General features: G+C 44.2%; 1 protein-coding gene across 2 annotated transcripts in view; it reads right to left on the bottom strand.

Moving 5' to 3' along the window:
- The window catches only part of BABAM2 (BRISC and BRCA1 A complex member 2), a 333,554-nt gene that overhangs the window by 19,764 nt on the left and 286,989 nt on the right, over positions 1-26,801 (bottom strand). For both annotated transcript variants that reach the window (XM_006099849.3, XM_023763459.1), the window contains one exon: positions 11,101-11,254. In XM_006099849.3, coding sequence (XP_006099911.1) covers positions 11,101-11,254 — 154 coding nt within the window. The remainder of the gene's footprint in view (positions 1-11,100; positions 11,255-26,801) is intronic.

Below are 26,801 nucleotides of genomic sequence, written 5' to 3'. Positions count from 1 at the left end.
TTCTCCGTGTGAGCCTCCCAGCTGGTGTAGTGCAGCCGGGAGCAACATCTTTTTTCTGGTTGCTTCACTACAACACCCTTTCTTCCTCTGCCCACCGATTCTAGCAATAAGTCCCCACAGGAATGCTCACCTTCCCGTAAAGGTATTCAGGGCCTGGTCTTTTATTCTCTCAGAAGGGCTATTTCTGTTCAAGAATACCCTGGGCTTTCCCCGTAGCCGCAGCAGCCACCAGAAAGAAGGCTCCCAGGCCAGGCCCCTCCGTGGGTAGGGGGATGGGTGTGTGCAAGCAGAAATGCCAACCTCCAGCCCTGCCTCCACTGTGCTGATCCGTGAGCAAAGGAGCAGGAAACAGGCTTAATGAAAGGAAGAGGTCAGAGGGAGCTTGGGCTGGGCCCTGGACCAGTGATCAGGTACTGACTGTCTGGCCTTGGACAGGTCTTCCAGGAAATGAAAATGATGAATGGAGTGTCAAGTCTGTGCTAATCATGATATGCAGGGTTTTATGCCAAGCACTCCATTAAATGTGCACCACACGGTTAATGCTCAGCATACTCAGTCTTGCTGCACTAGACGATCTGTACGGTCCTTCATGTTCCATGTCCTGAGGTGGGCCCTCAGTGTCACACTTACACTCTACATGCGTTCCTGCTTGGCCACCCAACTCAGCTCTGCTGTTGGCTGGGGATTTTGTAGGTTACTTCTGGTTGTGCTCACCTCTATAAAGCTTCTATTTTAAAAAGTCATGAATTCAGCTCATTTTCACAGGTGGCCCCTGTGCTAAGTGATCTGACCACAGACAGACAGAATCCCACGCCTGCAGAGCAAGGCCTCTAGCTGGCACAGTGATGTGCACAGAATGGACGGTCCTGATTGGTCTCTGATGCTTCCTTTTTATATCTAGAACTCATGCCTTAATGCGAAGAGATAGAAACAGACACGTGGCCCTTCTGTCTTGGCTGGACTCCACGTCACACATGGCAGCCCCGGCAGCCCTGGCTGCACCTGTCAGAACCCAGCACGCACATCGGAACAGTCAGGCCTAATTCCCGAGAAGCTGTTTTAACTTGACATCTGAAAACGTATTACATCCAGAATGATTTTACTGGGTGTGTGCTCAGGGCACATGTGTGCACGTTCTGCAACTGGAGTGTTCTATAAATATCAGACACGGGTTGTTCAAAAAGGCATCACGTACATAGTGTACTTAATTCCATTTAGTGATGTTTTCAATTTGTGTCTGACCTCTGGCAACAGAGATGGAGTTTTCTCAACATGAATAAAAAAAGTATGCTAAGCTATCTTAAACACAATTTTCACTTAAAATGTCAGAAATAAATCAGAACGTAGTGATCACCCGCTAATGGCCCAGTGCTTTCAGATGAGAGCACCGAGGCCCAGAAAGGTCAAGAGTCTTTCCCAAGATCATGGAGGAAATCAGTATCAGGCCCAGACGAGACCCAGGTCTCCTAAACCCAGGCCACCATTCTTAGGATTTTCTTTATTTACTGTTTGCTTCTTCTTCCAACAGTTCAAAGGCAACTCTGGTTCCTTTAATAAGGGTATGTGTCTACTTTGATAAACTATCAAAATCCAACTCCTCTACCCTTTCCCTTCTGACTCTCTAAGATGTCTGTCTATTTTTCCAACAAAGAAAACAGATGACCATAACTCACAGACAAGGAAGTGGCCACACTTAGTTATCACACGTTTTTCCAGTGGCAGAGGAGTAATCGGAGCCGCGGCTCAGCTGAGCTAATTTCCCTACAAAGGTGGGCTGGCTTTCCAGTTATTCTTTCCATGTGCAGCTTCTTCTGGTTCCAGGACTGAGATAGTGACCCTAACCCTGTGTTTCACTGAGAAAGCGTGATGGACAGAGGAGAGGTTGTCCTTAAAACAGGCCTCAGAGGGGCCAAGGAAAGAAATCAAAGGACGCCAGGGACACAGCCGAGGGGCCGGGACCAGGTCTGGGGGTCCTGCCGGAGGGGTGAGGAGGCCGGGCGGGGCTGTGGACGCGCTCTGTGCCTGGTACAGCCTGAGGGGACAGTGCGCAGCTCAGCCTGGGATAAGGGCTGTGAGAATAATTGATGGCCGTGCTTTTCAGTGGAGCTTATCTCACAGCAACAGATGTCAGGTTCTAACAAATAACATGTTCTCTCTGACCTACGCAGCTGGGAGAGGAGCCTGGACGCCAGGCAGATCTGGATTCCTCCCCATCTCTGTTACCCTCTCTTCTAAAAGGAAAAACAAACCAATTCCTTGAAGATACTTTTCAAAGGATTTTCTTTGAGAGTTCAAGGATCACCAAATGCCACGCAATTGATTTGCTTCATTTCTCTCTTCACAGCTTCTGTATTTCCAAACCTCAGGAGGGCGGGTGAGCTTGCCCATGCAGGAGCCCTGGGCATGCAGGTGAATGGAAGGCTTTGGTGACCTTGACCTTCCTCAATTCCTCGGTACTCCTGATCTCCCAGGGTGTGCTGGGCCTGGGCCTGGAAAATTCCCTCTTCTCTCCTGAGGGGAGTTCAGCTAAGATGAAGTTGGGATTTTTTTTAAAGGGAACTATTCCTTGGTAACTCAAGGCAAAACAAAAGACAAAAGAAAACCCATGAATCATAGCAGCAGTTGAGCCTGGAGTTTCTGTCACTAAGGTGACCCCGATGGGACCTGTGGCAGAGCTTGCTGAAAGCCCAGCCCTGGTGGCTCTGTCTCCCTCGGCACTGTCCCTGCTGTGTTTCCCTTCCTGCCCAGAGTGGCTCAGATTCGCAGCTGCTCCCCCTTGCAGAGGGTGTGTGGGCACGGGCAGTCACAATGACCACAGTCTCACCTTCCTGGTCATCCCTGACCCTTGGTGCCAGAAATAGAGATATAAAGGGGACAGATGGGGGGGAGGAGGGGGAGCTGTCCAGGGAGAGGGAGAGGGTTGTTGCAAAGTTCCCACCTGGGTTTTCCTGACACTGAGTGTGGTCTGGATACCCGCTGGCCAGCTTACCAAGCACAGGGACTGCCTGATTTGGCAACTAAACCTCAACAGAAACAAAGCACAATTCGAGCTTCCTTAAGGAGCTGCCAACAAAGGAGTGGAGAAGTGAGACACTAATTTCTAGAGAAACAAACACATAAATAGGCTCACATTAAAACCACTTACACTTCATGAACACCCCTCCCCAGCCCAACCCAGTTCCCAAAGAACTGCCGGGCCTCAGGGCTCCTGTGGCCACACTGGGAAGTACCCGCTTGGAACTACCATTCCACACTGGCGCTCTAGAGGTCTAGAGGGCTCAGAGGCCACACAGAGGGGTGCAAACCAAGTGGGGACATTTACCTCCCCCGGAATCAAGGAGAGATCTATTTGTTGTTGTTGTTGTTGTTAATCCTCACCTGAGGATATTTTTCCATTAATTTTTAGAAAGAGTGGATGGAAGGGGAGAGACAGAGAGAAACATTGATGTGAGAGAGACACATCGATTGGTTGCCTCCCACACGCACCCCAACCAAGGCCGCAAATCGAGCTTGCAACCCAGGTACGTGCCTTTGACCAGAATCGAACCCGGGACCCTCAGTCTGCAGGCCGACGCTCTATCCACTAAGCCAAACTGGCTAGGGTGAGAGGTCTATTTTTATTTGTTTTATTTAGAGGACTGGATTGGAGCTTTTGACAGCTAATGAGAAGTTTGAAGAAAACAGTATCTTTGAGAATACTAAGGTATCAACAATGAAACACAATTGAAATAGTTCAGAATATACCATTAAAAAAATTATTGAAAGAGAAAGTTATTCTGCAAAGGCAATTGGCTGACACATAATACAAGCACACATGGTGAAGAGCACATATGGGCCACCGTGGACTGCTTGGCAACACGAGGATAGGTTTCTAAATCAGAAAATAATATCTTTCTGACCTTGAGGCAAGGAGGGAAACAACATGTGATTTTAGGAGGTCCATGATGAATTACGCCTATGTGTTGACTGAGAAGATATTTTTCAAATATTCTTTAGTAATTCTATTTATGTCATGAATTTAATGTGTGACAAGCCATTGAGTGGGTGGTTTCCCCAAATTAAATTAAATTCTATTCTACGAAATGACTTAGTTCTTTAGGATCGACCTGTACTTTGTACGATGAAATTCATGGAAAACTTACTCTGTGTATCCATTGATTTATCAGACTAGAAAGAATTACAAAACATCACCGATTCATTCTTCTAGATATAGCTAAAGCTATATACAAGTTAGCAAGTAGGTAACTAGTGGGTTCATTTTTTTAAAGTGATAGTTGGGTTTATGTGGATTAAATAACTGAAGGATAGATTTTTCCCACTTCCAAGCTGGCTGTGCTGCCACCATTAGTCACGACCACAGGGAACAGCAGCCATGGACGGGCAGCCTAGAACGTAAGAATTCTTGGCCAAGTCACTGAGGCTGGAGGATTGTTTACTGGGCACCTGTGCAAACAGCCATGTTGGCTCTGTTACCTTTTTATAAAAAGATAGCAGCATTCCCCCAGGGATGCTGCTGCTGAGAGTTAACATTACTGAATGCTCACCATGCCAGACCCTAGGATGGGCAATTCGCCTATATATTGCCATGTAGTAGGCAGAATTCCAAGATACTCCTCAAGATTCCACACCCTTGGTTTACACTCCCTGTATAATCTCCAGGGCTGTGACAGTGATGGACTTCATTTCTGGAGCCCTCAGGGGATGTCCGACTGATGGCTTAGCATGGGGAGCGGGCCTAAGCCATCAGTTGGACATCCTTAATGCTGCCATGGAGGCAGGAGAGGCTCCTGCCACTGCTGTTGCGTTCACCAGCCATGAGCCTGGCTCAGGGCTTCTGGCTGAGCAGCGCTCCCCCTGTGGGAGCGCACTGACCACCAGGGGTAAGCTCCTGCATTGAGCACCTGCTCCCTGGTGGTCAGTGCACATCGTAGCGAGTGGTTGAGTGGCCTTAGCATATCATTAGCATATTACGCTTTGATTGGTTGAACAGCCGACTGGATGACCTGACACTTAGCATATTAGGCTTTTATTATATAGGATTATATAGGATGGGACAGATGTCTTTAAGAAAGGCAGGTTAACTGGCAGGCCTGACCTTATCAAAGGAACCCTTTAAATCTGGGTGCAGAGGTCAGCGACAGAGAAGTCAGAAACATGAGAAAGATCTGAGCACCACTCACTGCTGACTTGACAACAGTGGGGACCACATGGCAAGGAATGGCTTCCAGTTGACAGCCAGCAAGAAAACAGGGACCTCAGTCCTATAACTACAAGAAACTGAACGCTGCCAACAACCTGAATGAGCGGGCGAGGCCCTGAGCCTCAGATGAGGCTTGACTTTAGTCATAGGAGACCCTGAACTGAGAACCCAGGCATGCTGTCCTGGACTCCTGACCACAGAAGCTGAAAGATAATAACCTATGCTATTTCAGCTGTTAAATTTGTGGCAATTTGTTAACCAAAAACAGAAATCACCCCCATTTGATACTCATAAGAGCCCTCTAAACTAGCTTCACCATTTTATAAGCAGACAGCCTCAGGGAAATTATGAATTTATCCAAAGTCATACTTCCTGGCTAGTGAGGGGCAGGAACAGCTTGAAATCCAGTCTGTCTTGACTAGGGCCGGTGCTCTTACTTTGCACACGGATTTCCTCTCTACATTTATGCTAGTCAAGTGCCAGGACTCTGAGGAGGGAGGCTCAGACAAGTGGTAAAGAGAACGGGGGACTTCATCTGTCGACCTGGGGGTGGATGAGCAGAAAGGTCAGGGGCCCTGTATTCAGCCCTGACGCTGCTAGAAGTTAGCTGTGTGCCCTTAGGTAAGTCATTTAGTCACTCTGTGAAGGGCAGACAGGTTCTGCACTGTACCCCTCAGGGCTGCAGGGATGATCCCGTGACAGGATGGTAGGGCCACCGGAAAAGGTGAAGTCCACAGGGAAGGCAGAGGGGCCTGGGTGTCATGTAAGTACAGTGTTCTTTTCCTAATGGTGAGTCTGTATCCTCTGTATATAGGTTGAACATAGTCTCTTTGAAGGCTTGCTCCAAAGTAGACTTTTAAAAATAAGAGGGTTTTCTTTTTTGGGGGGGGGGGAGAGGGGAAGGAAATGATTCTCCATTATCTTTATTTGGAAATTACAAAATAAAATGGAATGCATTTTTTCCTTTCATTCCTTAAAGTCTTTATAAATTAACTGAATGTTAAAAGCCAAAGTAATAACAATGTATTGTGGGACTCATAAAATATGTATAAGTGAAATATATAAGAGCACAAAGGATAGTAGAAAATATAAGGAGAATTATACTGTTTCAGGTTTTTATATTATACTTGAAGTGTTATATTAATTCATACTATACCATGAAGGAAGTATTTTAGTGTATTAATAACTAAAATATGATATAAAGAGCTATACATAAAGAGACAACAGAAGAGAGAATGGTATACTAAAAAATATTCAAATAAATCAAAGGGAAAATTTGGAAGGAAAGAACAAAGAAATAAATAATAAATACACAAATAAATAAAACAAATAGTAAGTTGTTAGACATAAACTCAATCAGCTCATTAATTATATGAAATGTAAATAAACCAAATACTCCAATTAAAAGGCAAAGATTACCAGACTAGATTAAAAAAATTTACAAAAGGTTTCTTTTAAACATAAAGACATACATAGGATGAAACAAAAGGATATACCATGTAAAAAATAAGCATAAGAAAGCAAATGCAACTATATAAATATGTGACAAAGATTTCAGGTCAAGAAGTGTTACCAGAAATGGTCATTTCATAATGATAGAAAGGCCAATTGATCAAGACATAACAATTCTAAATATGTGGGTACGTAAACAGCAAAAATTTAAAATATGAAAAGCATAAATTGACAGAACTAAAAGAAGAAATACACAAATCTAAAATCACAAGTGGAAAATTTTACACCTCCTTTCAGTAGTTGATATAATAATAATCATAAAAAATAACAGTAATGATACAGAAGCTTTGAATAACACTAACAAGTAATTTGGCTAAATATGTATATATAATATTAAATCTGTGCCCTTATTATACTCAAAATACTATGCTATACCTCAAAACTGTAGAACACACATTCTTTTCAATTTCACATGAACTAATTACCAAGATGGATCATATGTTGAGCCATAAAACAAATCTCAACAGATTTCAAAGGATTAAAATTTTACAGATTATGAGCTCTGACAAAAACAGAAATCAATAAGATATCTAGAAAAATCCTCAAAGACTTAAAGTTCAAGGAGCACAATTATAAATAATCCATGACTCAAAAAGAAATAACAAGGGAATTTAGAAAATATTTCTAACAAAATAATAATGAAAACATATCAAAATTTGTGGGATGCAGTTAAAGCAAACCGTAGAAAGTTTTAAATCTTAAAGGCTTATATCAACAAGGTCAAAGTTGCTTCTTTGAAAAGATCAGTAGAACTGATAAAACCCCAGCTAGATTGTTTAAAAAAACAAAAAAGGAAAGAAAAAGAAATACAAATTTTCACTATAAGGAATGAAAGAGGTTATATCACTATAGTTCCTATGGATAGTAAAAGAAAAAATGAGGAAATATTACAAACAATTATGCAAAAACTTAGGATAGATAAATTCCTTAAAAAAGCAAACACACACACGTCCAGCTGGCTGGCGTGGCTCAGTGGTTGAATGTATTGCCCTGTGAACCAGGATGTCGGGGTTTGATTCCCGGTCAGGGCACAGTGTGGGGCATGCAGGAGGCAGCCAATTAATGATTCTCTCTCATCATTGATTCTTTTATCTCTCCCTCTCCCTTCCTCTCTCTGAAATTGATAAAAATATTTTTTTAAAAACATACACAACTTGCTAAAATGAACACAAGAAGACATTTTAAAAAATCTGGAATCTCTATATTTAATAAAGACATTAAATTTCTTCCCACAAGTAAAACTCAATAAAACACTTAGAAAAAAATAGCGCCCAACCTACACAAACTCCTTCAGAGAAGAGAGGATGAAGGAAAACAATTCATTTTACAAAACTAACATTGCGCTGTTATCAAAATCTGACAAGCACAACACAAAGAAAATAAATTTCAGACTAGTATCATTAATGAACATAGACATAAAAATCTTGACACAATTTTAGCAAATCAAATCTAATAATATAAGAAAGGATAAAATATCTGACTGAGAAAGGTTTGTTTATCCTTGGAATGCATGGTTGGTCTAACATCCAAAAACTAATTAATGCAATTCATTTTAACAGCATAAAGAAAAACCATAGGATCATGTCAACAGATGCAGGAAAAACATTCTACAGAATTCAACACCCATTCGTGATAAACACTCTTAGCAAAGTAGGAAAAGGGAATTTATTTAATGTGATAAAGACATCTATGTAAAACCTACTGCTAACATCAGCCTTAATGTGTAAATACAAGGCCAGATGTCTGCTCTCATCATTGTATACAACATCGTCCTGGAGGTCCCAGTCAGTTCAAGTAAGAAAAAGAAACTTAAAAAACATAAAGAGTATAGAGATTGGAAAGAAAGAAGTAATGCTGTTAACGGATGATATAACTGTCTATGTGAAAAAATGCTAAGAAAAGGGGAAATAGCTGCCTGCAAGTTAGCATGGATGGGGAAAGCCATAAGAAAGAAGGTTGAATAAGGGGTAGATTTGAAGGGGCAGAAAGAGAGTGGGAGCAAAGGAGTGAGCAAAGACAAAGCACAAGCTAAACTCAGGGGTCCCTCATAGGTTCTCTCATTGATTGACCCTTCATTTCAAGCCCCCCACCACCACCCCCCACCAATAGAGAGGAATACAGACTCAAATAGAGAGGAATTACAGACTTGCTTCACAGAATGGAGTTCAAGAGGTAAACAGCCCTGCCCAGGCTATGAAGCACATGGGAACGGACCTCACGAGAGGAACTGGGCATGCATGGCCTCAAAGCCTGTGCTCACCCGGTAGAGGGGATTTCACTTGTGAGGACAACATTTGCTGGACCACCATGAGCAAGAAGCACAAGTCATGGGAAAAGCCCTAGTCAATGCCAACAAGTGTCCTTTCTGAGTTCGCATGTTTAGAATTTTGCTCTATAGGAGGGAATAAACAGCAGACTCCACTCAAAGGCTCTACTGTTGTTCAGAAACTGTGAGAGTGTTTATGTCACGGGCAGAGCTCGCAAAGTGAATTATGGCCTTTTATGCACTGTGTACATACAATATTTTCACAGGACAAAGAACCAGGGTGTGGAGGGAGTGCTGCGGTTGACCTTTCCTCCTGTCCTTTCTCTCCAACCTCCACCAGTCTCAAGTCTGTACTGCAGGACAGTGCCCTGGTTGTGTTTATCCATTGCCCAGCCTCCTGTAGCCCCAGGGAAGCCACTCTGTTCGATTTAGGAAGGCGCTTTTACTCTATGTCTTCTTCCGAACATGAGCTGCTGACTTTTTCCTTTATTACACTTAAAATGGATCCTCCTAACTACAGTAGAAAGCAGACTTTTTTCCACATTACTTCAGATGTTTTCTTTAGACTGGTGTTAACATAAAGCAAATGTCTCTTGCAACTCTGTGGACTGATCTGTTAAGATAGACAAGCTTCGCTTACAATATTCCCATACTGAAATCACAGGCTTGTGGTCCGCAACTCCTTAAAGACTCAATTCATATACATGCTTGATGGCTACTTAACACACACACACACACACACACACACACACACACACACACACACACCAAGATAGCTTTGCCATGGAAACCACAAAGACACATCTGGTTCAGACTCCACAGCACATACCACAAATAACAGCCCATCTTCTAGGGGCAGATCCTATGTATATACAGGGAAAGCCCAGAGAATTAAACAATTGCAATGCCTCAAACATGAAAACTTATTTTATAATCCCCTTTCGAGTCTGTTTCAAGGTATGCAAGTCTTAATCATTGTTATAAGTTACATTTGCATATGCTTGTCTTTTACCTTAAATAGAATTTCAGACTTGGGTATCACGGTAAAAAAGACCACCACAGGGAGAAAGGGCACACTGAAGTTTCAGATAACAGCAGCTCTAGATTCCTCAGGTGCATCTGGGGAGGCCTGGATTCCCAGAGGAAGCCACTCTATCGTTACTTAAGAGTCCCGATCCATCCTGCTATAAGTGAAGGCCGTGTGCTAGAGAAAGTATAGGAGATGCCAACAGGTACCCTGGGAGGAAGCGAGGTCTCAGGGTGGGGGTGGCATGAGCAAGGAGTCCTGCTAATCAAGAGCATTCTAGGTCTGGAAGGCCAGGTTTTGTCAGCAGGAACCTGAAAACTGTTAGAAGTGTGGTGTGATGGAGGCTTTGATCTCTCTTGCTGGGCTATAGACCCCCAGAGGACATGGACAATTTCTAACGTACTTATCACTGTACCCCAGCATGGAGCACACTGCCTGGAACATGGTAGTTGCTCAGTAAATCTTGAGCGAGCAAATGAAGAAGACACCTCATAGATAATTCTTCACTTGTGTGATTCAAAGTGATAAGGTACTAACCATCTGCCACTCAATCAAATTGCCAACCGACATCCATGGGGATTTTAATAGTTCTAAGCTACTTGTGTGGCTACTTATTTAATCAAGGAAAATGCAGCCCTACTTGAAGCTGCAGAAAATATTTAAAAAAAATGAAAGCAGCTGTCAACATTTCCATTATTGACACCATTTATCCACAACTCTAATTTCTATCTAGTACTTCTCTAACTAGAGAGGTAGATTTCTGATACATCTCATAATCCATTAAAAACAACAACAACAACAACATGGTCATCTGATGAGGTTAGACAAGGGTTGGAAAGCTTTTTCTGTAAAGGGCCAAACAGCAATTTTTGGCTTTTCAGGCTATATTCTGTCTGTTTCCATGACAAACTCTAACACTGTAGCATGGGAATAGCCAGAGAGAATAAGTAAAGATATGGGTGTGGCTGTATGTCAATAAACCTTTATTTACAAAAACAGGCACAGGGCAGGCTTTGGCCTGTGGGCAACAGCTTGCCAACCCCTAAACTAGATAACATGTTCTCACCTGTGGGAAATAACAATGGATTCACTTACTTTGCTCTTTTGGCCATTTCATTTCCATCCCATCTGGGGCTGTATGGGTAATTTTTTTGGGCCTGGGAATAAAGCTGTCCACTGTTGGTAAAGTGGTAGACGGACTGAAATGTCAGAGTCGGCTGGTCTCGTGGGAAAAACAGGGGCAGGTCAACTGCAAACACAGTAAAAAGGAAAAGAAAGTTAGGGTTAAGTGCATCTTAATTACAATTTTTTGGATAAATCTGAATGTTGGGTACAAAACTCTATTTACACCATAAATACTGGTTGAGGCTTAGGTAAAAAGTGTGGAGAGAGGGACCAAGAAATACAAGGTGTCCTTCCTGCCTTCAAGGAGCTTACAATCTAGGCAGAGGCGAATCACACGAAAATGAAACTTGAACCAATCTGAGGCATGGTGTGTAGGTGCTGAAGGAACGCCATCTGAACTCTCCTGTGGCTCATGCCTTGCCCAGTATTCTACGGAGCTGGTTGTACACCTATTTTAAGTCTCTGTTATACCATAAACTCTTCACAGGTTGGCAGTGTCTTCCTCACCTACAATCTGATGGGGTGGAGGGTGTCCTTCGATAATGAATTCAGAAAGGGGATCACCAAGAGGGCGGACGATAATCTTTCTGTCTTATAGGACATGGCAGCTGGAACCCCAGAAAAAATAAAGTTACCCCTTTATTTCCAGTCAAGCAGGATACTCAGCAGTTCCAAGCTTTTCTGTCTGCTTTACTACATCCATTCCCTAAGCTGTGGGAGCTCCTAAATGGAATGCAACAGGAGCAGATCTGAGCGCCACATGTGTCTACTGTTGCAGTGCACAATGAGTCTAATCTTTGCTGTTAACATCATCTGCTCAATTGGAGTTCTTTAACTCCCTTTTTAAAAAGAAAATGACACTGTTTTTAGTTGAGGCAAACCATCATTAAAAAATACAGACTGTTTCAATAGCACAGTCCTCAAGGTATGTTATGTATATTTGTGTGAATGTTATCCATTTCCAGGACAAAGAACAGGCACATTAATACATCAAAAACAACAAGAAAAATGTGTACTTTACAGAGTACTTCTACATACTTCATCCAATTTGAAAGATATAACTATGCGAAGCAGACGCTGTTTTTGCCGCCTGCCTTTAACAGATGAACAAACTTGAGCCTCCAACAGGTTTACTACCTCGCTCATGCCACAGCTGGGCAGGGGCAGGACTCAGATCTCATCTCATGATTTAAACCCGAAGCTCCTTCCAGGGGCCCGCGCTGCCTTCTGCTCTCATGTATGTTGGCATGACCTGCTCACCACACGCTCCCTATGTCACAATTACTATTCAGTAAGTTCAAGTGTCTGCTGTGAAGGATATACAAGGTTCATCTTTTTGGTGACATAAGACAAATATGTGAAAAAAAGAAACCCCACATACTCTATTGTTATGCCAGTTTAGGGTGACATTTGACTTGGACTAGGTCCTCTTAGAACCCACTATGATTTCTTAAAGAAAAAATTAGGTTTGCAAGAAACTTAAACTTAAACACACACACACACACACACACACACACACACACACACACACACACACACACACACAAAACAAGAAATATAAGAAGAGGCCCAGTGGTTAGGCCTCTTAGCGCCCGGAGTGGACCTGCCTCTGACTCAGGGTGTGGGGCTTTCTGCCTCTGAATCACACCACAACCAAAGAAGAGTGGCGAGAGTCTGCATGTCCACTCTTTAGTCACATTTTCCGCCTCAGTGCAGTCTCAATGTCTATTTGTGCCAATGCAGAGATTTAGTAACATATAGGAACAACACCAAATAGGAAAAACAGACTGATTCAAATTATAAATAATTCGATCCAGAAAGCCCCTCTGAGTCCCTTATATTACAAAGCATGATCAGTAACATCTTCAGTCATTTTGAATAAAAACTGCTTTCTAAAATAAGTTAATGTCTTTCCTGATTACTCATTTTATTTCTTCAGATTAATTTTAGAAACGATGCCTATTTACATGTTACTTAAATTAGGTTTACATTATGGATAAGTTTCCAAATATAAAACAAGATTTGGATTAACCCTGAAAACAATCACCAACAGCATGGTTGAAAAGTACATGTAGTAATCTCCCATTCAAAAAAGCCACAGTTTTAAATAATGGAATTCAATGGCAAGAATGGACTAATTTAAAGCAAAACACTGTCACCATTCAGTATCAAAGTAATACAGATAATACTATAGGCTTCATGATTCTCAAGCAATCCACTTCTTTTGGACTATGGAATGCATCATAATTTTTGTTCCTGTTTTTATTTGTTTTGTTGAAAATGAATTGCTGGTATTTTGATATGCTGAAAAAAATGATTTTCCCACCTACTTTTGAACCATATACTCTGTTCCCCTAAATGCCCAATTAGCATCAGAAATAATTCAAAATGTGAATGCAAATGTATTTACTTAAGAAAGTGAGTTGTTCTGATTTTTTTTTTTTTTAAATTGCTATCCAGCTATATGCTGATAAGTACCATGATCCCACAAAAGCATTGGTTACACAATTATTTCTCCATGGAGATTTTTTTCTAAAAAAGTATAGTTGAAGCCAATATTAAAATCTGAACACAAGGACTAGACTGTTAGGGGGCAGGAATGGTCAGAGTATTTCAGAGAGAAAATCAGTAATCCACATACTAATTCACAGAGGAGAAAATGAGAAAAATATCAGGCTCAACCTGGCTAAGTTGTATCCTGCTTGTATAAGTCAGCAGTCAATAAAGGATTGGCTTCTTTAAAAATGTTCTCAGCATATGAAGGAGTTAATGAAAATATTTATGAGAAATACTTTGCATTCTTCTTGTAAGAATGATTTGAATGGTACAAATTAGTCAGAACTAAAGAAAAACAAAACCTGTTTTCCTTATCCCCGATGCTCCTGTCTCTTACCATTCACCTATATCAGTGATGGCGAACCTTTTGAGCTCGGCGTGTCAGCATTTTGAAAAACCTTAACTTAACTCTGGTGCCGTGTCACATATAGAAATTTTTTGATATTTGCAACCATAGTAAAACAAAGATTTATATTTTTGATATTTATTTTATATACTTAAATGCCATTTAACAAAGAAAAATCAACCAAAAAAATGAGTTTGCGTGTCACCTCTGATACGCGTGTCATAGGTTTGCAATCACTGGCCTATAGGCTACCTCATGACTTTCTGATGCGCAGTAAATTGTGACTTTAGACCAATGGTTCCCAATGTGGGGCACATGCCCCACAGGGGGGCAACTTGATTTTTAAGGGGGCAATTCGAGAATGAGTTATTAACAGTGAATTTTTGGCATTTCTTATGGTTCTAAGGGCCTCCTATACAGTATATAAATATATGTTGTGACATATTTATGCATGTCAGTTCTCTATTATGTTTTGAAACTTTATTTGCTATTTTTTCATATCACTTCATATTATTATTATTTTTTAACAATTTATTAGAGATTTCTTCCTCAGTATTTCAACTGTCCTTTTGTTCTTTAATTTTTCTCTTCCATGGACACCATGTTCTTTGGAAGCTTGTTTAGACCAAGTTAATGGCCTTTTAGGCTTCCTCCGCGTGAATAGGAGCTCACTTTTTCAATAATAAGAATTACATGTCACAGGGGGACATCAGGATTTTATAGACGCTTAGGTGGGGCACGGCCAACAAGAGCTGGGAACCACAGCTCTCGGCCTTTATTCACACAGCTGACTGGCTCTGAAGGAACGCCCAGCTTCTAAGGAGCTTGAGCACAGAGTTTTAGCTTTATCAAAATTAAACACTTTAACCATTTGCTTCCTCAGCACCCACCCCCACCCACTGGCTCATGTCTGATTCCCGGAGTAGAATCATTCCATTTGGGTCAGTTACTCACTGTCAGGGTTATTTTGACAACTGCTTTCTATTTCCTTCTTCCTGTACACAGAGACTGGGTTTTGGTCAGCTCTCTGTCCACAGAAGGGATGGTCCTCACTTGCTCAGTATAATCCCAGTAACCATTTCAAAGCATGACTTTCTTCAAGAGCCTGTTGAAACAAGTCACACCCCCACACTCTAACTCTGCACAGCCTGGAGCTCACAGGGCTCCTTCCCGGACCGCTAGTCCTATTCTGGAGCCCGGGAGTGCCCAGAGCCACTGGCCAGCCACACTGAGAGGGAGCCAAGTGCACAGCTGCCTCTCAGCCATGCTGCGTTCAGATGGACAGATGGACGCAGCCTCACCTTCTCTATAAACAAGCTTACCTGCCCCAAAGATTCCTCCTCTCACCAAGCAGTATGGAGGTGCACAAGGCTCTCTAGAAACCTCACTACTCCAAAACCTCAACAATGGAAATGACCCTGAACAACCAAAAGAAACCAGACACTGTGTGTCTGATCCACAGGACAGCTGTCAGATACTCAGAACATTTCAGACGTAATTCTAACAAGTTTGAGGATATGGTTTTCCCAGAAAAAAATCTTATGGCAAGATGAGGGCAAGGCACTTGAATAGTGAGTAGTGATAACTAGCAGTCTGAGGAAGGAGAGAGAAAAAATAAAAGCAGACTTAGGAAATAAAGAAGGACCCAATCTGGGGCCACTTAGTGTAGGAATAAAAAGCTCAATGATCTGTCCAGTTACAGCCACACAGTACGTGATGTTCAACCCCGTCCTGGAAACCACGGCACGCTCCTGGGTGCCTACCCACAGCCACTCGCCATCCTTCTTTAGGCAGCTCCCCCCACCGCCCACCCCCCACTCCAAAGTCCCAAGAGCTGGCTATCTACTCTCTCCGCCTTCCCAGAAGCCAGGCAGGGAACGGTGACTCAGTCCCACTGACGGGACCCAGGGGAAGTCGGCTGGGGGTCTTCTGAGAAATATTTCCCTCTCCGATTAAAGACACGCGTAAGGAGAAGCCTTCATCCCGTTCGGCCTTAGATCTTAGTGTGTGAGATCCTGAGGCCGGGAGCTGCGCACCCATCTCGTGACCACGGGAGTCACTGAGGCACCAACTTTGTCACCCTTGGAATTGCCAGCTCTGAGGGTTTTCTTATGTGAGGCAATTACAAGTCCTAACTGTTTAAACCTCTTTGAATCGGGTCTTCTCAGACTTTCAATCAAAGGCATCTCAGGAAATGTTATTTCTTGCAGCTCCTGTTCAAGAAGGCAGGATAATTGTATAATCTATTTCAGAAATATTTCCACCAAGCATGGTTGAAAAACACTCAGGGCACATAAATAGGAAAGTTTTAGCTGTCTGGAAAATTCAGTTATGTGGGACAGTTCAATCCTTGAAAATGCCAAACAAATGAGGGGTTAACCATAATTGCTTCCCTGGGAGTCACATCATCACATATTTTCATCATTATTCACCAGTCGGCCATTATTTCATTTCTCCAACCCTCACACTGTACATTCCCCTGCTTCCTCCCTGTGCTCTCGGTTAGTAGGGAGGACACTTTGTGGTGGTTATGGTTATGCTCCCATCTCCAGGCCTCGGGTTCCTCGAAGCCTCGGAGGAGACAGTTTTAGCCCCGGGGGCTTGCTGTAACCCCCCCTGCACCCATGTCTTCCTGAGCAGTGTGTATAGCTCATCTCAGGCTACCCTTCCTGGGTACACAACCATTAGGGGAGTCGGCCACCTGCTTACTAACCACCCCATCCTTCTAACTACACGCTACCCTTCGAGACACATGGGGTCTCACATAGAAAGTTAAAGGCCACGTATCCAAAATACTCACCTACAAGAAATACAAAGTTTCCAGTTCAGAAGTAGCCCTAGTCAAGGCACCAAACATCTCCTTTTACCAGCACCACTGCCTTTCGTTAAGGAGACCGGAGACTAAATATTAACCAGGTTTTGTTAAACTGGTTTCAAACTTTCACTATCTTTTGTGTGATTTAATCGTGTAAACAGGTTACCTTTGGGATTTTACTATCATCAAACTGAAGCTTGGAGTTTCTTGAATTTTGCTCTAAATTCTAACGTGGGAGGAGACAGCATGGTATAGTAGGTGAAGGTACAGCCTTCCGAGTCAGATAAAAAGGGTTTAAATCCCAGCACCATCGCCTATGAATCTTGATGTTCTCATCTGCAACACGAGGGTGAGAACTCTTATCTGGTTGTATTGTTGAAAGGACTGAACAAAAACCGAGCAGGTACTAAATAGATATGCGTCCCCTTTTCTTTAGTTTCTCTTCTTAATCGGCTTTATGAGTGAAATTTCAGATGCGTGAAATTTCTGAAAATGAGAGCATAAGCTTTCATGGTGCTTAAATTTTAACTATTTTGATGGAGATCTTTCCAAACTTGGAACATACCTACACATCTCAGTAAATATTCTGGAAAAAAGCTAGCCTTCTCGATGATGGAGAACACACCACCCAGTGTTAAGGGAGACTGAGCCTGCCCTTCCACAAACGTCCCCTAAGAGCCGCACTCCCACCCTGTCCACTGCTCTGAGCTGATGTACCTTTAGTGTGGAACCCTGAGGTCCCAGGGTTCATGGGGAGTGACAGGCTGTTTGTCCCGACCACACACATTCTCTACTTTATTCTGTTTTCTGTTTCTACCCGGCTTCTTCTTCCTTTGCCACTTCTCACCAAGGCCAACTCTGTCTCAGTATCCTCTCTTTTCCTTTTGTCTGTCACCGACGTGTCTCAGCTCCTGCAGTCAGGGACGCTGACTGTCCATCTAGACCAGAGCCTGGCACGGAGCAGGTGCTGCCCCAACGTGAAGAGATGCAGTGTGAGCTCCAGGCTGTTGTCCTCAGTTCAGTGACCGACCCCTCCCCCTCTTCCAACCCCTTCTCTTTCCCCTCCTCCTCCTTCGGTGGTTGTTTGCTGTTTCCTTCCAGGTTTATAGCTGTCCCAGATAGTTGAAATTATAGGAAACCAGCCCCTGCTTGTATTTTGTTTAGCAATTGCTTTTGAGGTACTTTATAGACACAAATTAATCATTCCAACACCCAGTGAGCCATTCACATAAAAATGCAAGAAGAGCCTGCGATGAAAGGCAAGCCACCGAGGTGGCCCAGGAAGAGCAGGTGTCTCTCCCTGCCACACAAACAGACTGGATCAGCTGGGCTTCTCCTCCCACACGATCAGAGGTTCTCAACGGGGGTGAGCATCAGCATCACCATGGAATGAACGTGCAGATGCCTGGGCCCCACCTCAGACTCTGACCTCTGCAAATGCACCTTAAGAGCTCGGATATGCCTCTCAGGTACGACTTGCTGTGAAGACTGTGAGCTCCTAGGGTAGGGACCATAAATTAGTTATTTTAGTAGGTCTGCTATTTATACAGTACAGGATACAGGACACATGAGAAATACTCAATAAATGCTTATTGAACTAAATAAAGAAAAGAGAAGGCAAATGCAAACTAAAACCTTAATGAGATTCAATTTCATATCCATTAGATTGACATTTAAAAACCCAATACTACTCATGTTGTCAAGGCTGTAGAATGTGTGTGTGTGTGTGTGTGTGTATTTCAAATAAATATTACTTTTAAAAATGAGAGCATTTATAAAACTAAGTGGGTCAGGGAAGCTGAATGGTCTTCATGAAAAAAAAATACACACACCAAAGTTGTGAAGAGAATAAAAAGGTGCATGAAACCTGGAATACAGGTGCCTACAAGAGGTACGTTTTCTCCTGAGAATACTCAGTTTGGCAAAATCAGCTGGTCAGATGGGTCCCTCCTGTGTGTCCCTTCTTTTCCTCCCAAATTTACCAACTGGAAGAGAGAGTGCCAAGAAGAATGAAGGTGGACACGCCCTTGAGCTCATGGGCTGGACGAGGAAACCTGAAATGGCGAGTAAGCGATTCCAGTTCAGCCGTTAATGTGACGGATGAAGTGCATACATGGGGTCCATGCTTGAGGAGAGCTCTGCAAAGGAGATGGGCTCTGAGTTGGTTCCAGAAGGTTAAAAGCTGAATCAGAATCGGAGTCTGGGGAATAGTTCATACAGAGGGAAGAAGTCAATAAGCTTTGTGTAAACATAATTTTCTACTTTTTACTTGGCTCTTTTGTTATCATATATATATATATATATATATATATATATATATATATATATATATATTCAATTCAGAACAGCCACAACATGCCTATTTTACAACACAGTCATGGCACCGGTGAGGCCCGCCAGCACACGAGGAGAGCAATGGGTGGCAGAGGAGGCGGAAGCCGATGCTGCCCTGGGAAGCTCACCGCCAAGCTGCTCTCCCGCCTGGAGGGCCCTTTCCCTTCCTGGTTTCTCTCATCAAGACTCCGTTTGTACCAGGAAATGCCTCTGTCCTAGAGCTCTGCTTGCTTCCAACTCCTACTCCCAAACACGGCCCCCAGGCAGGTCCTCAGGACCAAAGCAGGGTACTAGAGGCGGAGCCCGGACCACAGGAACCCTGCCTCGCCCCAGCTTCTCTGTCTGCATCCCATGGTTCATCGTCCCCTCCCACGTTCAGTGAGCATATTCCTAGTCGCAGGCCCCACGCTAGAGCTGAGGACCCACATCCTAGAGGCGGATGCCTGTGGCTCTCTGCACTTCCCGCCTTGCGATGGGCTGTGTCCTCTGGGGGTGCTTCCCGTCTGGATCCTGGCATTTCCTCGGGCCTGGCTCCTTGCTCTGTCCCTGCAACCTGCTCTTGTTTCTGTGACCTGGTCCCAGCCCCACCTTCTTCCAGGAAGGCCTTCGTGCCTGCTCTGTCTCTCAGGGATTTCCCCGTCCTCCGTGTCCACATAATCCAGTCCTGGCTGGACTGCTAACAAGAGTACTTGTCGTTACTATAGTCTCGCCTGTGTTCCACTGGATGGGACGCACAGCAGGTGGCCATGTGTGTAGTGATGACTGGCACAGACCATCCAAGTGAGGACGTACTGACTACACTAGGCATGTGAAAAAGGAGACAGGCTTTAGGAGATGCAGAAAGGAACATAGCAGGAGAGAACACCATAAATAGCATTTAGTACTGTTTCAACTTCTATCTTTAACATAATTTAGTCACAGTAAATAACTCCTAGCCCGGAGAGATTAAAAAGGAAATCTGGCTAAATTAGGGAATAATTTTATTAAAAGAATCCTTAAATAAGTTAAAATATATTCAAATGCAAAAATTTTTGGCACTTAAAAACTGGGCCACGTCTTTAGAGTCATAAGCTTTTAATTTAACAAATCCATGGACAGTGTACCAAATGCAGATGGTTAGAAGAAAAGAACAAGTTTAAAATCGTTAAGTAGGGGACTGGCACTGGTCCGTTTGAATTCGTCTTGAGAAACTAGAACATCCTGCCAGGTACAAATGTGCAACTATCCTGACTCCTCCGAAGTGAAGGATGACTAACGTGGCTTTCGGAAGGAAAAGTCTGTAACTCATCTGGTTGTTGTTGTTTTCAAGGAGCTGGTGATGAGCTTTATGTTTTAGAGAAAACAGCAACAAATATGCAATTTGACAAGCATTCGTGGCGCGCTACGAGCGGCTCCAGGGAAGCGAGCCGACAGCCCTGTGCTCCTCCTCACGGTGCAGCATGAGCTTGGCCTGCCCTCCTTCCACGGGAGAGGATGGTGAGGTGGTAACAGAGCCAGTACCCGCAGGGGCACAGGGTGGGAAGACAATCCGCCCACGGGCTCCCAGGAGGCTCGCTGGACGAGCAGGGTCTTAGGATTTTGACAGGCGGCTAAGTGGAAGGTTATGGCTGGGAAGGGAGGGAGGAAGGTGAGGGAATTTCAGGCAGAGGAACGGCAGTGACAACCACAGGAGAAGAGTGAGGACTGCCAGTGACCAGGGTGCAGGGGACACAGGCCAAGCGGTTGGGATGCTGGTGCAGAGGGGCTCTGGATAAGGAGGCCAAACTGTGGAGAGTTGTGAACACAAAGCAAAGGAGCATGGACATTTCTATGTGAGCGGTGTTAGCCTTGAACGCTTCTAGGGGAAACATCCCATTCCGTCCACTCTGGCGGGCAGACATGTTCCTACAATTTAAATATCCTCTAAATTCCCTAGAATGGAGGATGTTTGGGAAGTATGATGCACAAATCAAAACTAAGTTATTTATTATTAAAGGAGAGCAGACATTCACTTCTCAGTGTGGAAACTGATTCCTCTTACAAAACAGCTCCAACTTCCTATGTGGACCAGCCATACAGAAGGGTCTGGGATTTGGGTTTGGGCGTAAGATTGGGGTGGGGCATCGTTTAAGCCTAACCTCGGGCAGTGTCTGGAAACCGTACCCCTCCAGGGTGACAGGACAGGGTTAAGAGCCCTGGTCACCATGCATTCCCCTGTGCAGAAACCTTTATTTTTTGATTTGTGGATGATACTGTCCAAGCATTCTCCATTCTAGGTTTATATTGCTCTGGGGTATTAACATTATAGGGAACTCTCTGACTCACTAGATTAGGAGGTATGGGATATTTTCCTTGGGAACATTCAAAGATAAGCACTCCATTCTCTGGTTGCTTTGGGTTAAGTTCCGTCAGGGGAGGCAGACAGGAAGTAGTTGGTCTGGTGACGCTGAATGTTTGAGTGGTGACGTGTGCTCCGGAGGTGGCAACCCAGGATCTACTGAGCAGCTGTCTAACTTTGGTGATTAACTGACCTCTCTGAGCCTCTTTTCTTATCCATAAAGTAGAAAAACTCTAGCCTTCAGGTTGAAAATAAAGCATGGGGGACAGTGTCTGGTGCATAGCAAGTGCCTGATAGACACAGTGAAGGCCTACGGGAATGTACGAGCAGGATGGTGCTGTGGAAATAACATGATCTGTGTGTGGACTTGACAGATCTGGGCTTGAGTCCCACTCTGCCAGTTACTACCTGGGTGACCTCAGGCAATTTACTGAACTCTCTGAGTCTAGATTTTCTCATCTTTAAAATGGGATAATTCCTACCTTGTGAGGCTATTGAGTGGTTCACATGATATAATGAATATCTGTACAACACTTGGCACATAGGAAACATCCATAAGGATACCTATTATTATCCGCTTTTCTCTTAGAAGCAATTAAACACATAAACCTGAGGCTATATTATTTCTTCTCCCAACCTGACTTCCAGCTCAGAAAATACAGGCCATAGTCAGAAAGTAACTATGTTCTTTCAATTAAGCTTCCAACTTAGTTTTACCCATTTTAGAATTTAAGGCCAATTCGAGAGTCCTTAGGAACTCTTCACTTTTAATTCTACAATCTTCTTCCCTTAAAAAAATCATAGCTCTGGAGACTCCAAGGTCAAACGAGGTTTTGCAGCAAAGGTTGACCACAGACCAGGAAGCATGTGAACAGAGGAACCTGATGAAAACTTGGTCAGCTATTTTCTTTTGTGCTTGTGTACCGCGATATTCTCCCCATTCTCACACGTGTCTCCTTTAAGGCAAAGGCTTTACGTTTTTTGCTAAACTACTTATTTGTGAATGATTTTGTTCTCTGAAACAAGAAGACCAGAAATGTAATCAATCTTCATATATCTAAAGATGACCTAGTTGGTGGGTGAACTATCCAAGTTTCTGTCTGGTTATTACTGCTTGTTTGGCCAGCTCCTTGGTCATTATTTCTTCTATGAGCATCGGCAGGAGACACAGTCGGGAAATGAACATTAATTCATGGTCTTCTTTGACAGCAATTTTAATTTGAAATTTTATTTGAATGAAGGTAGGATTGCTCTCTAAAATGATGTTTTTAAATAGCCACATTCTCGTATTTAAGAAACTGGAATTAAAGAGCATAAACTGTGTAAATAGAAGGTGATCATGTTGAGGCAAGCCCTTGACCTAAATGAGCTGCTGGATTTGCACGTCCAAATTCAAAGGAAGAAGACCATGTTCAAGCAAAGGTACTGGGTCCGTGTTACCCAACAAAGCATATTCACACCCAAAACTGAGGATCTGTTCTGGGAAGCTCCAAAACTATTTTTCTTTTTGTTGTTTTTGATAGAAATCTTTCTACAGTGAACTTCCTACTTATTTCTAAATGACTCAAAGTCAAAATGACGAATATTGCCCTAACCAGTTTGGCTCAGTGGATAGAGCCTGCGGACTCAAGGGTCCCAAGTTCGATTCTGGTCAAGGGCATGTACCTTGGTTTCGGGCACATCCCCAGGAGGGGGTGTGCAGGAGGCAGCTGATCGATGTTTCTCTCTCATCAATGTTTTTAACTCTCTATCCCTCTCCCTTCCTCTCTGTAAAAAATCAATAATATATATATATTTTTTAAAATGACAAATATTAATTTAGAGTGGGCCACACAGTCATGGCACCGGTGAGGCCCGCCAGCCCGACACTGGTCGGCATCTGTGGCCTGTAGTTTCCGGGTCACCCTCACCCCCAGCTCCCAGCCCAGGCTGTTGGGTCGGCACACCTGTCTACCGCAGACCTGCTCTGGGCGTCAAGCTGCTTGAGACTTGGGAACGAGTGCACCAAGCTTATTAGAAGGTGTTCGGGTCAGGCCTGGAGGGCTCCACGCAGACTCTATGACCCCTTTTTCATCAACTCCCTTCCTTTTGGCTGAGTTTTGACAGGTGTGCTATAGGGCTGGGCTGGGCTGAGCTGAGCTGCACATAGGAGAGATATTTCCTTAAAAATCTCCATGTCTGGTCACAACGGAGGACACTCCTAAACCACAGTTCAGAAAGGGCCTTGGAGATCGTGTGCCACTTGGTAATGAGGAGCCTGTGGCAGGAGGTGTGCTGCCTGGGCCGCGCACAGAGAGCCCCAGGCCCTGGCCTCGGCCTGTGAGGACACCACCTGCCGCCGTCACCCAGCAAGTCTCCCTGCAGCAGCAGCCACCGCAGCCACCACCGCTGCTGTTGCAGAGTGAGTGTGGTTCTTCATCCACCCAAACCTGAAAAAGCTCTGATTACAGACAGAGCGAGGATGGATTTCTGGCTTTGTGCTTCATTCTAATAAATCATGTTTTTAAATGCTAAGAAAAAGAAAGAAAATTAACATTTATTAACACCTACAAGGTGCGGGGTGCTTTCTGCAACATGAGTGTCTCTTACCCCTTTCTATTAGGGAACGTGCCTTCCCGGGGAAGCCCGACACCGTCCTTGCAGCCCTGAAGGAGACAGGCCAGGATCAGCCTGCCCACTTGGGGCCGGAGCCCGTGTGCTTTTCACGCAGATGCTATGACTTAGATGATGGCTTGTTTCTGACCTTCTGGAAGGAGCTCTGCTCAGGGGCATTTTGGCTCATCTACCACCTGAGCCAGGGTTGCTACAGGCAGGCAGTTCTCTGTCATTGATGAAGAAAGTGCACAGAAGTCTGAGATGGACACGTACAGTCCTAACCGACGGGAAGGAGGCCTGTAATGTTTGTCTTTCAGATCTTGTAAGTTACACTCAAGGGTACAATGATCCCAGACTTTTAAGAATTTTTATTTTTGATGTTTCAATTTCCTTGTTTTCTTACTTTTGATTTGGAAAGTATTTTATGGCCATATCTATGGGGTTTTAATGGCATTTGACACTGTTGCTCACTCCTCTCTTCTCCCATGGTTTCCATAACACTGTATTGATCTGCTGCTTCCTTTTCTTTTAAAATGTTTACTGTCTTCTTTCCTCCATCTGATTAACAGCCTCTCTCCTCAAAGCTCAGTTGAGGGACTTATTAACCCGGAAGGCTTGGCCCTCAGCTTTCCTCCTGTAGAAAGTCCCAGAAAGTCCCATCTATCAATATCCTGCAATGACTCCATAGCCTCCCTGACTGACTACCTGGCTTCAGCCTGATAATTCCAGAGGCCTGGTGACTGTCATTCACATAAGTTTATGGCTTAAAAATGCTCTCACATATACTGTTTCACCTGTAATTTTCTAGGTGGGCATGTCACCCCATTTACAGGCAAGAACACTGGAACTCAAGGCAAGGAAGCAGCTCGTTTAGACTTACAGTTGTACGACAGAGCTGGGCCTACACACTACCACCAGCCTAACTACCTTAGTTCTACCTCTTGTCCTAATCCACAGGGCCAACCCAGGTCTCCCGGGTCAAGGAGAGTGCTGAAACGCTGGGCAGCTCTGGGGAGGCCCCTCTAGCGTTCCTTCCACAGAAGGTGTGGCACAGCCCATCTGTCTCCAGAGAAAAGGCCAAGACTTAAATGCCGAAGTCCAAGTTCACATACAGAGTGCATTCAAGGGCAGATGAAAAAAAAAATCAGATTAGGAATTAAAAAGAGAAGGAAGTTCCAAAGGGCTTTAAAATAAAGTACCTAAACCGGGTCACACCTCCGCAGAGCCTGCTATGGACTCGGCACTGAACCTTCTCATTCAGCCTGCACGCCTCTCTCCACCAAACAGCGGTTCTCCCTGCTCCACCTCGTGCATGACCTGCCAATACTCTCTGTGACGAAAACCTTTGTTTCTATAAGCTTCAACAGTTCACTTCAGGAAGATTATTAATTGGTTCCACGGAAAAACAGGTTTGATTCTTTAAATGTTCAACTTGCTAAGTCATCACTCAACCTTAGGTCAAGGAGAGGTGTGGAAACCCCAGGTCTAGAGAAAGGTTTTACCAAGTGGGTCCCCTATTTTATATGCATACATACACGTGTGTGTGTGTGTGTGTGTGTGTGTGTGTGTGTGTATTTGGTTTAAGGAGCAGAGAAGACAGACTTGTACAAAAAGAGAAGAGAGAGCTGCCTGTCTGAAACTCAAGGGTGGCCATGAGCATTCCTGACCAGGGACTCTTGACGGTGAGAGTGAAGGCATCTTTCAGCATCACACAGAATGGCCTCGGGGTTTTACCTATTAAAAATCAGTTATGATTTGGTAGGACAGTAGGGCCAAATGCATTATTAGAAGTCAAGTGAGAAAAGAGTATGTGAGTTGTAGATTCGTCCTCTGAGTGCCCTACCTGCACTAACCCCCTGCTAGGGTCGGGGATTTTGAGATGAAGCAAAATGAACTCTGCCCTAAGGGCTCATCATTGGGGAGTGTCAGTAATCAGAATAATCACAATACAGCGTGAGAAGGACAAAAGCAGGAGGCGCACTGGATGGACTGGGGTTCAGAGGAGAGCCTGACTGGCTGCCGTGCAGGCGTTGTTTCCTTTTGCTTTGCTTCCTGATGTGCCCTTTTTCTTTGCACACAATAACAAGTAGACAGTAAGACCCAGGCCTTGCTCTGTCCTGAGATTCCTGGCTGACTAAGCCTTGGCCCAGGGGCAGCTCTACTCTGCCTCCCACGCTGCCTGTGCACCTGGTGGTAGCATTCAGAGCGCCCACTCCACGGTGTCCACAGTGGCTCCGGTGGCCGCTCAGGGCAGCCTGTCGGTGACACTAGCCGAGGGTCCACGCTCTTCCATGGTTTGCTCACAAGGGACTGAACTCGGTGGCCAGGGAACACTGGTTGGACAGACTGTGAGCGTCGCAGGGGCCACAGGACAGAGCAGGTGACAGGCCACTGGGCCGGCTCTGAGGAGCAGGTGTTTCCATGTCAAGGCCTCAGGCTGAGGGCTTGTAAACTGTGAGGCGAAGGACCAGTTTTGTTTTGTTTTGATTCCCAATCTGCCACTGATTTTAAAATAAAACCGAATGACTGAAGCCCCCGTTATGTGCTTAGCGGCCCTAGCAGCAGCAAACTGCTATAACATTTCTGGGTGTTTACTCTCAATTTCTGTGTGTGTCTCTCACAGGCAGGTAACAGGCAACACTCTGCAGCCCACAGACGGAGGAGCACTGAAGAAGAGCTATGGTCAGCGTAGCCGCGAGATGTGCCTG

Source organism: Myotis lucifugus, unplaced genomic scaffold, assembly GCF_000147115.1.
Source record: "Myotis lucifugus unplaced genomic scaffold, Myoluc2.0 scaffold_285, whole genome shotgun sequence".
NCBI classification, from domain to species: Eukaryota; Metazoa; Chordata; class Mammalia; order Chiroptera; family Vespertilionidae; genus Myotis; species Myotis lucifugus.
The sequence above is the reverse complement of the archived record's forward strand: the minus strand, read 5'-3'. Positions and strand labels throughout refer to the sequence as shown.